This window comes from Oxyura jamaicensis, chromosome 18 (assembly GCF_011077185.1).
Source record: "Oxyura jamaicensis isolate SHBP4307 breed ruddy duck chromosome 18, BPBGC_Ojam_1.0, whole genome shotgun sequence".
In the NCBI taxonomy this organism is placed as follows: domain Eukaryota; kingdom Metazoa; phylum Chordata; class Aves; order Anseriformes; family Anatidae; genus Oxyura; species Oxyura jamaicensis.
This window is the reverse complement of record NC_048910.1, coordinates 11,477,649-11,488,905: the sequence shown is the minus strand read 5'-3', so window position 1 is coordinate 11,488,905 and position 11,257 is coordinate 11,477,649. Positions and strand designations below refer to the sequence as shown.

The following is an 11,257-nucleotide window of genomic DNA, read 5'->3' as shown; positions in this document are numbered from 1 at the left end:
CCCGGCCCCAGGCCCCGGGAGCAGGGCTGGGCCCCAGCCTCGAGCTCGGGGCTCTCGAGCAGCGCTAGGTGGAGCCAGCGGCACGGCACGGCCGGGTTTAGCTCCGGGACTATTCCCAAGCAGCTGCCTTGGGGAGCAGGAGGGCAAGGCTGCTTGCTGGGGGAGTGAGGCCCAGCTCGGCGCACCGGCGTTTCAAATAAACGTGTTTTAATACATAAACGTGTTTTATTAAATGTTGCTTATAGGTCTGGCAAAATCACATTGTTTTAAGTGTGCGCGTGGAGGTGGCTCAGCTGCAATGTGCCGCTTGGAAGCAAAAAGGCCGCTCTGCTCAGACGTGTCAGCCTCCCCCTGCCTCTCTTCAAGCAGCTCCGACCTGAGGCAGGTGCCCTTGGTACCATCTCACGCTTTCAGCCTGTGGAGGCAGAATGAAATCAGCACGCGCTTTTTTCTTTTTTTTTTTTTGAGTTCGCGAAACCTTCCCAGGGCAGTTGTTGGCTTTCTTGCACCAGCACTCTTGTAAAGATTTAATGTTTTCTGACGGTAACCTAGATACGTCTCTGTGCACGTCCTGCGTGCGTATCTGCAGTCATACATAAATCTGACCAGAAAAACTCCCTGCAGCCAACATGTGGTGCCTAACGCTGACTCAGTCAGCTCTAATGCAGAAGGCCCAGCAATAGCTTTCTTAGAAATTCTCGTTCATGGAGGAAAATCCTGTCCCAGCTGTCTGCGAGGAGCAGATCTCGAGGGCCAGGGCTGCAGCGTGGTGCTGCTTGCCCGGACCCGGCTCGTCAGAAGAGCACCCAGCTGCACGGGCACTGCTTGTGTCCTGGAATGACAGCGCGTGGTCTGTTGGTGCAGATAGTTTTGCTGAGTTTTTACTCCTGTGAAACCGTGTCTGTGTTACAAATGGGATGCGTGTGTAAATCATGGTTGTTTTCAAGGGGGTTATTTTCATATTGATAGCAAAGCCGGGCTGTGCTGCTGGCTACAGCGAGTTGGACTTTCACGGTTTATCGTGCAGCCGATTTCTATACGTCTGCAGTAAAACCCTCTGTGTTTCCCTGGTAATACACCTTGTCTCCAAGCACACGCTAATGCGTTCACACCCCCTCCCAGTGCTGCTTTCTCCAGTAGATTAAATCTCTGGCGATGGCCATTTGCTCTCTGATCTCTCCAGAAGCAGCACGGGGCTGCTGCCGCCTTGAAGACCAGTTTCTGCCTTTCAGCTGCTCACAGCGAGTTGCTGCCACCCCCTGCCCTCGCAGCTGTTTGTCGTCATTTTCCACCTGTGACCCATTGGGTTTAGGGTTTGGTGCTGGCACAGACACGTCTGTACCTCAGGCGCTCTGAGTTTGTGCTGACCTGGAGTGATCCTGAGCTTTTGGGGCAAACCCAGCTCTCCTGCTGGGGGTGTTAGAGCATAATGGGTGTGGGGGGCAGCTGGAGGGGACCGCGGGTGCGTTGTCCTTTGGTGAGACTCCAGGTCTGGTGCCTTTTGTCCTCCAGGGAGGATTCCAAGCCCCCCTATACCTACACTGCTCCTGGCCAGCTCTGACACATGCACAGAAATTCAGAAACCGTAGGAAAACCTTTACTTCCCTCCCACCCCCCTCAGCGTTTCCTTCCCCGCGAGACTGGCAGCGAGGAGCCTTTTGCTGCTGCTCAGCTCCACGTCCAGGCTTTGAGAGACAGCATATTGCTCGGAAGAAGAAGGCTTAAAGCAGAAACGCTCTCCATCGTGTTCCAGTCACAATGTCTTACACCAGACCCACGCACACCACACAGAGCACGGATATAGATACAGGGGGGTGTATGTACAGGACGTGGGCGGCGCGGCGCTGCAGGGGGGGGACGCTCCCCGTCGCTGGAGCCCCGAGCTTGGCAGGGAAGGGCTCCGCATTTCGCAAGGGCTGAAGCTCTTCCCCTGCTGGTGTCACCTCTCAGCGCGGCAGCAGCTTCCATGGGCCCTTCTGCCTCTGCGGCCAGCCCCACGGCAGAGCCAGGGAACCCCAAAGGGCTCGGTGTGCCTCCTGAATGCTGACTGTGGCACACACGGCAGAGCAGGGGTGCAGAGTGTCTCTACAGCATCAGTGCTAACAAAACCCTGTGCTGGCATGTCTGGTGTATATACATATGTACAGTCACCCGTCCCTTCCCTCCCGACCACGCAGCGTGGGCTGGGTGCCCAGGCTTTGTGTCCCTCGTTTCCTCGTGGTCCAGACCGAGGCAGGTTCCCCTGATCCCAGCTGGAGCCGTGTCCTCGTGCTCTTCCTTTGTGCAGTCCTGGAGCGAGCAGGGTGAAATACCAGCATGAGGTATGAGCTGGGGATCGCCGGCGGACAGAGAAGGGCCGAGGTGTCTCCGGGCCACAGGTGGCGGCTGAAACAACCTCCGGAGCAAAGCACAAGCTGTTTCTCAGGCCGTGCGCCCCAGTGCAGGTGCCATCAGCGCCGCAGGGACCCCCAGTGCCCCCCTCCCACGGCCCCAGGGGCTCTGGACCGTCTCTTGCGTTGAACCCCGCATCTTTCCGGCACAGGTCTGGGGAGCAAGCGCTGTCGGTGTTCCCAGCAAAGAAGTCCAAGGCAGCTTTGGTGCTGGTGTCAGGAGCTGCAGCGATGCATCAGGAAGGCTCCAGGTCTGAAGGCAGCCTCTCCCTGCCTGTTGGAGCGGGCGCTGGCTGGGGAGAGCCGACCATCACGGTGCTGGGATCCAGGATCTGTCCCAGCAAGCCCTGGCCGATGCTGGGCACAGCCACAGCACCGAGCTTTGCACCCCGGTCCCCTGGGTGCACTACAGGACACTAGGACACAGGGCACACAGAGGCACTGCGGGACACAGGGCACTCCCATCACCTCCAGTTTGGGATAAAGTCCGGAGCTGTAATTAATCTCGCTTGCCTGGGGACAGTCTGCATGTGAGGGGGCAGCAGGGCTGCTCCAGCACTCGCAGGATCAGCCTCTCCGCTCTGAAATGAACCTGGAGAGATTTCTCATTACGCCGCTGGCAGCCCTGCGAGGCTGTTCTGAGCAGATCCAATACGAGGTCAAGTTCCCACTAAATTCAAGTGGCTGAGAAGGAAAACTTTGCTACTCGCGGCAGCAGTGGCGCTGCTGTTTATTAGCTGGTGAGGACCCAGCAGCAGCTTTTATTCACCTGCTTTTACTGCGAGTGCTGGGCAGCGCCTGTGGCTCCCTCTCCTGCTCTCCCTGCCAAGACGGGCTTGTTTTGCTCTGCCTTTTCCCCTGCTTGAGCCCTGGGGCCCCAGCAGTGCCCGGGAGGTGCCTCAGGGCCCCAGCAGTGCCCAGGAGGTTCCTCGTGCTCTGCTCCATGCAGCCCACCTGGGGTGGCATCTGGGGAGCCCACAGCAGCTCCCTGTGTCCCGTGTTCCTCGCCTGCTGCCCCGTTATCCCTGTCCCACGAGGGTCCCCGGGTGCCAAGGAGGGAACTGGGGTATTTCAGCTCCCAGCCCCCTCGTGCAGGGCAGACGTGAGGACAAGCAGCAGCAGCTCAAGCCCCGTTCCCACAGCTCCGAGCTGCCACGGGGGTCTCTGTGTGTGTGCCAGGGCAGAGCTGACCTGGGCACAAGCATCCTCTCCACGTCTCACCTGGGGGCACGCGTCCTTTCCAAGGCTCCTGAGGACAATCCTGTGCTACAAAGCTGTGCTTTCTGTACTTGCAGCACACAGAGGAGATGGGGGGCTCCTGCTGGAGGCTCCTGCTGGCCAGGAGCCCCGCCGTGGGTCATGGTGCTGGTGGCAGGGGCCCCGCGGGCAGGACCGGAGCGCTGCCGGCAGCGCTGCAGGCGTGTGCTGGGGGCTGCAAGCACCGGGGGCTTTAACCCCCCTCCCTCCCTGCCTCCTGGCCTGCCCCACGCTCCTTCCACCCACCCAACTCCTCCATCGCCCACCAGACACCAACCACCCGCAGCCCAGCGGACGCATCGCCGCCGCTCTGGCACCGAAGCCTCATCCTGACGGCGGCTGCAGCCAGCCTGGCGATGCCGAGCTTGTATTTTCACTATGACACGCTGCTCGTTTTCATTCCTGCGGCATCCGGAGGCAGCCTGCGCTGCCGTCACCGTTTCTCGCGGTGGGTTTCCACACGCCCTAATGGAGCCGTCGCAGGGACGCGAGCGGCTGCCAGCAGCCCAGCGCCTGCTCAGCACCGAGCCCACGCAGCCCCTCGGCGTGCTGCGCGTCCCTCGGAGCAGGGGGTAAATGGTTAAGAGCAAATAAATGCTGGCGAGGCGCTGCTTTGCGCCCTGTGGGGTGCCCCTCCGCTGCCGTGCTGGGGCTGGTGTCGGTGGGGACGTGGCAGGGAGCAGGCACCGAGCCCAGCACGGAGCTCCCGTGGGGTTTTGGGGGGCTGGTGAGGGGCGGTGGGGTGGCACGGCAGGATGGGGGTGATGCTCTGGGCTGTGGGGACTCGCTGCAGGGGCAAAGCCACAGGAAAACTTGGAGCTGGCACTCCTGGAGCGTGGCCTGGGGGTGTGGACTGGACAAGGCGGCACCCCGAAACAGGCAGCGCCTGGTGGGACTGCTCGTCCTTGCCCCCCGTCCCCCTGCCCTTCTCGTTTGTAGCTCAGCGCCTGCCAGTGTGGGGGCTGGATGGTTCCTTCCACCTAAATCGCTGCGTTCCCAGGTACCTCAGTACCCCAGCGCCTTCCCTCCTGCTCGGGCTCTGCAGGGTTTGTGTGCCGACCCCAGGCGTGGGCAGGGGCAGAGCCACTGCTCCAGGACATTCCTGAGCAGCTCAACTCAGCAGGCGCTGGGCGCCGCTGGGGCTGGGCTCTACTTGCTGTTTTGGTGTCTGACCGGAGCGTTGTGGATCCCGGGTCCCCCTGCCAAGGGGGGACCCGTGGGGGGCTGAGGTTGGCTCTGCCCCAAGCATCCAGACCAGACCCGCCACCCCCTCACGCTGCGACCCGCACCCCAGGGCCCCCCCTTACCCACGCCGTGGTGTGGGAGAGGGACGTGGGGCTGGATGCGTGCAGCCCTGCTCCTCCTCACGGCTTCGTGCTGGAAGCCCCTGGGGAAGCTGCTGCCCCCCCTCCCCGTGCAGTTACCTGCAGGACGTGCACCCCGGCAGCGACGTGGGTGGCTCGCAGCCGTCACAGCCTCGCCGTCAGCCCTGGGGCACGGGGACAGGAGCAGCTGCAGCCATCCCACGGGGGGGGTGGGCAGGCTGGGGACTCTCCTCCAGGGCTTTCACAGGGGCTCCTTCAGCTCCGTGTCACCTGCTCTGCCGGTCCCTTTGGTTGGGATGAAGGTCTGCGTCATGTCCCCAGGCATCCCCTGACCTGTCAGCTGTCTCCTCCATCAACCCTTTTTCCTTCGTGCTGTGCCTGGGAGGAGCAGGGGCGGTGTCCCCAGCCCCCAGCCGCCGGGTGCTGCTCGCTCACCGTGGGGACGATCCCGGAGCCACCGCCGCAGCAGGACAAGCTCGAGTCTCACCCAGCCACGGAAGCCATCAGCAGCAGGACGGGACGAACAGCAGCCTGCACCAGGGCACTCCAACCCCCGAGGATTTCCTACCGGACCGTGCTGTGGCTGCTCAGCCCCCCTGACCAGGGCTCACTGGGGACAGCGGCGGTGTCAGGCCGGTGGCGCAGCCAGAGACTGATGCGAACGGATCCGGACGGCAGGAGGGAAAAGGGGGAAATCCTCCATCCGAGGAGAAAACCTGCAGGAAGGTGACGTCATGGAAGGGAGGAGGGCAGGGGCTCTCCTGCAGCGGGGGGCACAGGAGAGGGCTGCGTCCCTCGGGGCAGCTGCCTCCGTCCTGCTGCGCCTCCTCCGCGGCCGGACCCCTTCTGCAAAGGACGCAGTCAAACAGCAGTAGGGAGGCTTCAGGGGACGTGGCTGAGTGCTAAGCTGGGCAAAGTACAACCCCAAACATCCTCATCTCCTCGGGGACTGCAGGAGCGCAGCACGCCCAGGGAGCTCCTGCCAGGTCTCAGCGCATCCAGGCGGTGGCACAGGCGGTGGCAGCTCCTGAGGTCACCCCCTCATGCGTGCAGGGCGCAGCCCGGCCAGGCTCCACGGCGTCTGTCCACGTGCAAGCACCCGTCCCGGGGCAGAGCACCCAGAGCTGCCTTCAGCCCTGAGGGTAACGCCAGAGGAGCCAGCAGCGCTGCCCCTGCGATGGCTGTGTCCCACGGTGGCACTTTGGTGTTTAAATGCGCGCTGCCACGTGGGGATTTCTACGAGTTGTCTTTGTGCTCCTGGCGAGGCAGCTCCTCAGAACCACATCCTTCCCAGTGCCGACAAGCCAGCCCGCCAGCAGCTCGGGAGCCAGCCCAGCTGAGGACACCCGGCCCTCCGGCGTGCGCGCTGCCATCCCCTGACTCCCTGCGTGCTGCTGGGAGCAAGTGGGGAGAGGAGAGCGAGCAGAGGACAACGCCGCCGGCCCCTCAGATGCTCGTCTGCAGGTCACCGTTGAGCAGGGTCCTTTGGGTTTCCGTGGTCTCGTTGAGCCTGGACTTGTCCTGCTTGCTGTCGCTGCGGTCCGCGTCGTCCATGCCGCTGACCTTCACCAGGCAGAGGACGTTCTGAAAGCTCTTCTTGAAGTTGTCGGACAGGAAGGCGTAAAGGATGGGGTTGGCGCAGCTGTTGGCATAGCTGAGGACCACGACGAAGTCGAACATGCCCTTGAGGACGGGCGTGGGCACGATCAGGACGGAGACGGAGGAGACGTTGAAGATGTAGAAGGGGAGCCAGCAGAAGATGAAGACAGCAACCACAATGGAGACCATCCTGGTGACTTTCTTCTCGGACTTTTTCCTCTTGGAGGAGCCCACTCTGATGCCTGAGGACTTGACTTTGATAATGATGAACAAGTAGCAAAGGCAGATGATGGTGAGAGGCACCAGGAAGCCCAGGATGAAGGCGTAGATGATGAAGCCCGTGTACCACGCGCCCGATTCCCCCGGCCAGATGATGGTGCAGCTACTCCTGCCGTGGTTGTGCTGCACCCCGGCATAAATCATGATGGGCATGATCACCAGCAGGGAGACACCCCAGACGGCCACGTTGATCATTTTGGCTGTCCTGGGCCGCCTCCACTTGGCAGATTTAATGGGATGGACAACAGCCAGGTACCGGTCAACGCTCATAACCGTCAAGCAGAAGATGCTGGTGAACTGGTTGATCCCATCCACCGTCATGACCACCCTGCAGATGGCTTTGCCAAAGGGCCAGTGCACCAGGGCGACCTGCATGGCCAGGAAGGGCAGCCCGAGCATGAAGAGCTCGTCCGCGATGGCCAGGTTCAGGATGTAGATGTTGGTGATGGTCTTCATCTTGGCGTAGCGGAGGATGACGTATATCACCAGCGTGTTGCCGCACAGCCCGACGATGCAGACCACGAAGTAGATGAAGGTGAGGATGGCGTTGCTGGTTAGGTCGAAGTGCTGGCCGGTGGCGTTCTGCGACGCGTTGGTGGGCGCCTCCACCGAGAAGTTGTCGAACGGGGAAGCTGGGGAGAACCAGAAGGCGGTGGCGTTGGGCAGCTCGAATTCCAGATCCATGGCTCTGCCGGTCACAGGCGGTTCAGAGGAGCCGAGATGTCATCTCCCCTCCCTTTGGGGATTAAGGAGAAGATTCTAGAAATGAGAGAATAAGTGAAAATGAAGGGATTCCTGGGGAGGAGGTGCCCATCCCGCTGCCGAGCTCTGGGGGAAGAGACGCTCCCTGGAGCAGCTTTCCCCAGCCCGGCTCCCCCACCTCTCCTCCCCCCGGAGCCCGTGCGGCACCGAGGGGTCTGCCCGGGGCACACCGCGGCTCCTCCTGACCCCAGCGGCTCCGGACCCCTCGCGACCCCCAGAATGCGGCTGCTGCTCCCCGGGGGCGTGGGGCTGATGCCCAACGCGGGGGGGGGGGGGGAACCTTCCCCTTGGTCAGGAGCCGACGAGGAGGCAGCCCCACCGCAACCCGGGGAGGGGGAAGCCGAGCCCCGGCAGCCCCCGTGGAGGCTGCGCTCGGGGTGCGGGGATGCCCCAGCCCCAGCCCCGCACCGCGCTCCCTCCGCTCCCAGCCGCGGCTCCGCGCATCGCCCGCCGGCTCCCGGTCGCTGCAGCCGCCCGGGGGGTGCTGAACCAGGGGGTGCTGAGCCTTGGGGTGCTGAGCCGGGGAGCGGCCGCCTTCCCGGTACCGTGCAGGGGGCACCCGGGGGGGGGGGGGGGAGCTCGCCCCTCTCCGCTCACCTGCTCCCCGCCGCCGCGCCCCGGCCCCGCGGGCAGCGGGGAGGCGCCGGCAGCGCCCGCCGCTCCGCACCGCACCCCGATGGGCTCCGCTCCGCACCGCTCGGCTCCGCGCAGCCTTTCCCGGAGCGGCTCCGCCGCCGGACCCAGCGCACCGGCTGCGCCCCGCCCCGCGTGGGGCGGCTCCGTGGGGCCGGGGCGGGGACAGCCCTGCCCGGTGCTGCCCGGTGCTGTTCGGTGCTGCTCGGTGCTACCCGGTGCTGCTCACCCTGCCCATGCTGCCCGGTGATGCTCGGTGCTGCCCACCCTGATGCACCCATCCTGCTGCGCCCACCCTGCCCCACCAGCACCGCGAAGCCACCGCAGCTTTCTGGGTGCTGCAGCCCCCTCCTAGAGGAGCTCCCGGCCGTGCCGTGCTTTGCTCCTCCGATGGCTGCTGGCATGGTGAAGGGTGCCCAAAGCTTCTCAACGTTTGCTTCTGGTGGTGGTGCAGAGGGCTCAGCACCCGCTGGCCTCTCCAGGGGCACCGGGAGGGAGGGACAGGGCAGGGTGACGGCCACGCTGTCACCTCGCTGGAGCTTGCCGCGCCAAGTGCACGAAGTCCCCGTGTCTCTTGGGGTGCCAGGAGTGTCTTTGCCCCAGGATTTTGCACCTTGCGACCAAAGGGAAGGGAAGGCAGGTCCCGGGAGAGGTGGGCAGGGGAGGCAAGGATCAGCCACAGCTCTGGGGGCTCCGCATGGAAGGTGGGGCTCGTGCAATACGGGTGGCTGCTGCCACAGCCTGCCCCGCTGCAGTTACCCAGTAACGATGGCTGGAGGAAGAAGGCCAACAAGAGAGCTCGGGGTGAGATAACCTCTGCTCCGGCTTGTTTGAGGTTTGAAAGCAATTAAATAATAGCGATTCCTTCCACCCCCTCATCTTTCCGTCATTTATCACAGAGAAAATAGAAAGCAGGAAATTAAGAGTGACTTAAAACAAAGAGCCAGGAGCAAGGCTCCTGATTGCAGCACAGAGGGCTGGGAGGTTCGCATTTGCACTTAGCCATCCACTTCCAAAGGTGGATCTGAAGACACGGGGTCTTGGAGCAAGAGCAAGAATCATTATCAGCCTCATAAATCTTTCGGAGGCTGGGAAAAGCTTCCACTAGAATAAATAATGTGGAAATTAACGTCCCGGTAAAAATGTGTAAGGAGAGAGGATGTGGAGAGGATGGCCTGGAAGGTGAGATGGGTGGTGGGGTCTCCGTGGGGTGCTGCCCTCTGGGGTTTGGGGTCCCGTTGTGTCACCGAGGGCAGCTCTCTGGGGGTTGCCAGCCCCCCGTTGCCCCCGATGAGTGCCCGTGTGTGCCCCCAGCCATGCTCTTCCCCAGGAGAGGTGGAGGCAGAGCAGAGATGCTCCCCTGCACCCAGGAGCAGGGAACGCAGAGCCCTGGTGTGGCACAGGAGAAGGCTTTGACGCCTCGTGACCTTTTCACAGTTGTTTTCTCCCCGCTGGCTTGCGTGCCCAGGAGGGATGTCCTGTCCGTGCCCTTCCCCAGCAGAGCTGGAGGGTTTCCGCACGCCACGGCCTCACCGTCAGCAGGGCGCTGCGGAGCCTCGCTGCCCGTGTTTTTCCAGAGCTGCCTCCTTGAATTTCTCCCCCGCACGGGTGATGTTGCCACATCTGTCCCCGGGGTCCCTCAGCAGATCCGTGCTGGCGGCGGGTCGTGCTGCAGCCCCACCACGCCGCACGCTCAGACCTGGCCTCGCAGCGTTTCTCCCACAGCCCCGAGCGCTTTTCCCCCCATCTCTCCCCAGCTCCAGGTCTGGTGTTCAGAACGCAGAGCGCTCCAGGAGGGTTGTCCCCCCTGCCCTCACCTTGTGCTGTCCCATCGTGGTGCTGAGCATCACTGAGCATCATCCTCATGCTGCTGGGAGGCTGGGGCTGAGCGAGGGGGGAAATTCTGGGGCTGCCTCTGAGCGTGGCCAGCACAGGGGCGTCTCCAGGCACCACGGCCTCAGCACCCCTGCCCTGCACCTTTGTGGCTCTGCTCTGTTGCCCAGCCCCTCTGCTCTGGTGCTGGAGGCAGGAGCCAGGCAGCTGTGAGCATTAAGCCAGCCAGCTCACTCGGATCAAACCAGACCTGGTCATTAAGGAAAAAAAAAAAGGCAAACCAAACCAAAACAAAACAAAAAAAAACCCCACCAACTAATGAAGTGAAGGGCTGGTCTGCACCGAGGAGCTGCTCGGAGCTGGTGTCTGTCTAGCGAGGAGCGTGGCAGCAGCTAACTGAATCAGGAAGCTCTGCTCGGGTCTGCTGAAGGTATTTTTTTTTATTATTATTTTTTTCTGAATCTGCCTCGATTTAGCTCTGAGTTTGAGCCCCGTGTAGGCTCTGATCTGTACCTCTGGGTGGTCCCCGGTTTGGAGAGACGCTGCCTTACCCCAGCAGCTGGTTCGGTGCTGGCACAGAAACTCCTCTTTGTCCTTCAGTTTGGGAAGCATCCACTCTGCTCAAAAGCCACTTACTGGCAGGGCTGGGTTTGGGAGAAACGCACAGCCCCTTCCCACACCACCCCGACCGCCATGGGAGAGGGCCACGGGGATTACGTGACCACCCAGCGGCTCTTAGAGCCCCTCCACGCCTCCTGTTCCATCCCCAGCTGTTCCGCGAGGCTCCTGTATAAAAAAACCAACGCTCTCGACCCCTGTCCTGGAAACGAGCGTGGAAAGGCGCCGGGGGTTTGGTTGCCAACGGAGGGAGAGGGCGCAGCGACCTCTCGCCCCGATCCGCAGGGAGGGCGGCGTGACCCCCCCCCCCCCCCCGGCCGGGGGGGGGGGGGGCGGCCCCCCCCCCCCCCCCGGGGCACGGGGCAGGGGGGCAGAGGCTGTGCCGGACCCCTGGGATGGGAGGCAGCTGCGGTGCCAGCAGTTGGCGTGCCCCTGCCCGGAGCCCTTCTGGGGGTCTCTGCTGCTTTTCTTGTTAATCGCTGGCAAAAACGCTGGGTCGGCTCGCCAAACCCTTTTTGCGCTGGGGGGGGGGGGGGACGGGACGGGACGGGTTCCTGGGGG

At 62.9% G+C, this 11,257-nt stretch overlaps 1 protein-coding gene and 2 long non-coding RNA genes across 3 annotated transcripts in view; 1 reads left to right on the top strand and 2 right to left on the bottom strand.

The window, feature by feature from the left end:
* Positions 1–1,702: 1,702 nt before the first annotated feature.
* LOC118175896 overlaps positions 1,703–11,257 on the bottom strand; it is an 11,222-nt gene continuing 1,667 nt past the window's right edge. The window contains exon 3 of the long non-coding RNA XR_004755181.1: positions 1,703–1,982. This is a non-coding gene — a long non-coding RNA (uncharacterized LOC118175896). The remainder of the gene's footprint in view (positions 1,983–11,257) is intronic.
* Positions 4,197–5,731, top strand: LOC118175895. The gene is made up of 3 exons (XR_004755180.1): positions 4,197–4,269; positions 4,331–4,600; positions 5,721–5,731. It is a non-coding gene; the product is annotated as an uncharacterized LOC118175895 (long non-coding RNA).
* SSTR2 (somatostatin receptor 2) lies at positions 5,482–8,458 on the bottom strand. Its single transcript, XM_035342531.1, has 2 exons — positions 8,210–8,458; positions 5,482–7,609 (listed from the first exon to the last, which is right to left on the bottom strand). The coding sequence occupies exon 2, from the start codon at positions 7,532–7,534 to the stop codon at positions 6,419–6,421; it is 1,116 nt and encodes a 371-aa protein (XP_035198422.1). The 5' UTR covers positions 7,535–7,609; positions 8,210–8,458; the 3' UTR covers positions 5,482–6,418.

What these genes read in the sequence shown, in the direction of transcription:
- SSTR2 (XM_035342531.1), bottom strand. Translation starts at nt 7,534, where the DNA reads ATGGATCTGGAATTCGAGCTGCCCAACGCCACCGCCTTCTGGTTCTCC.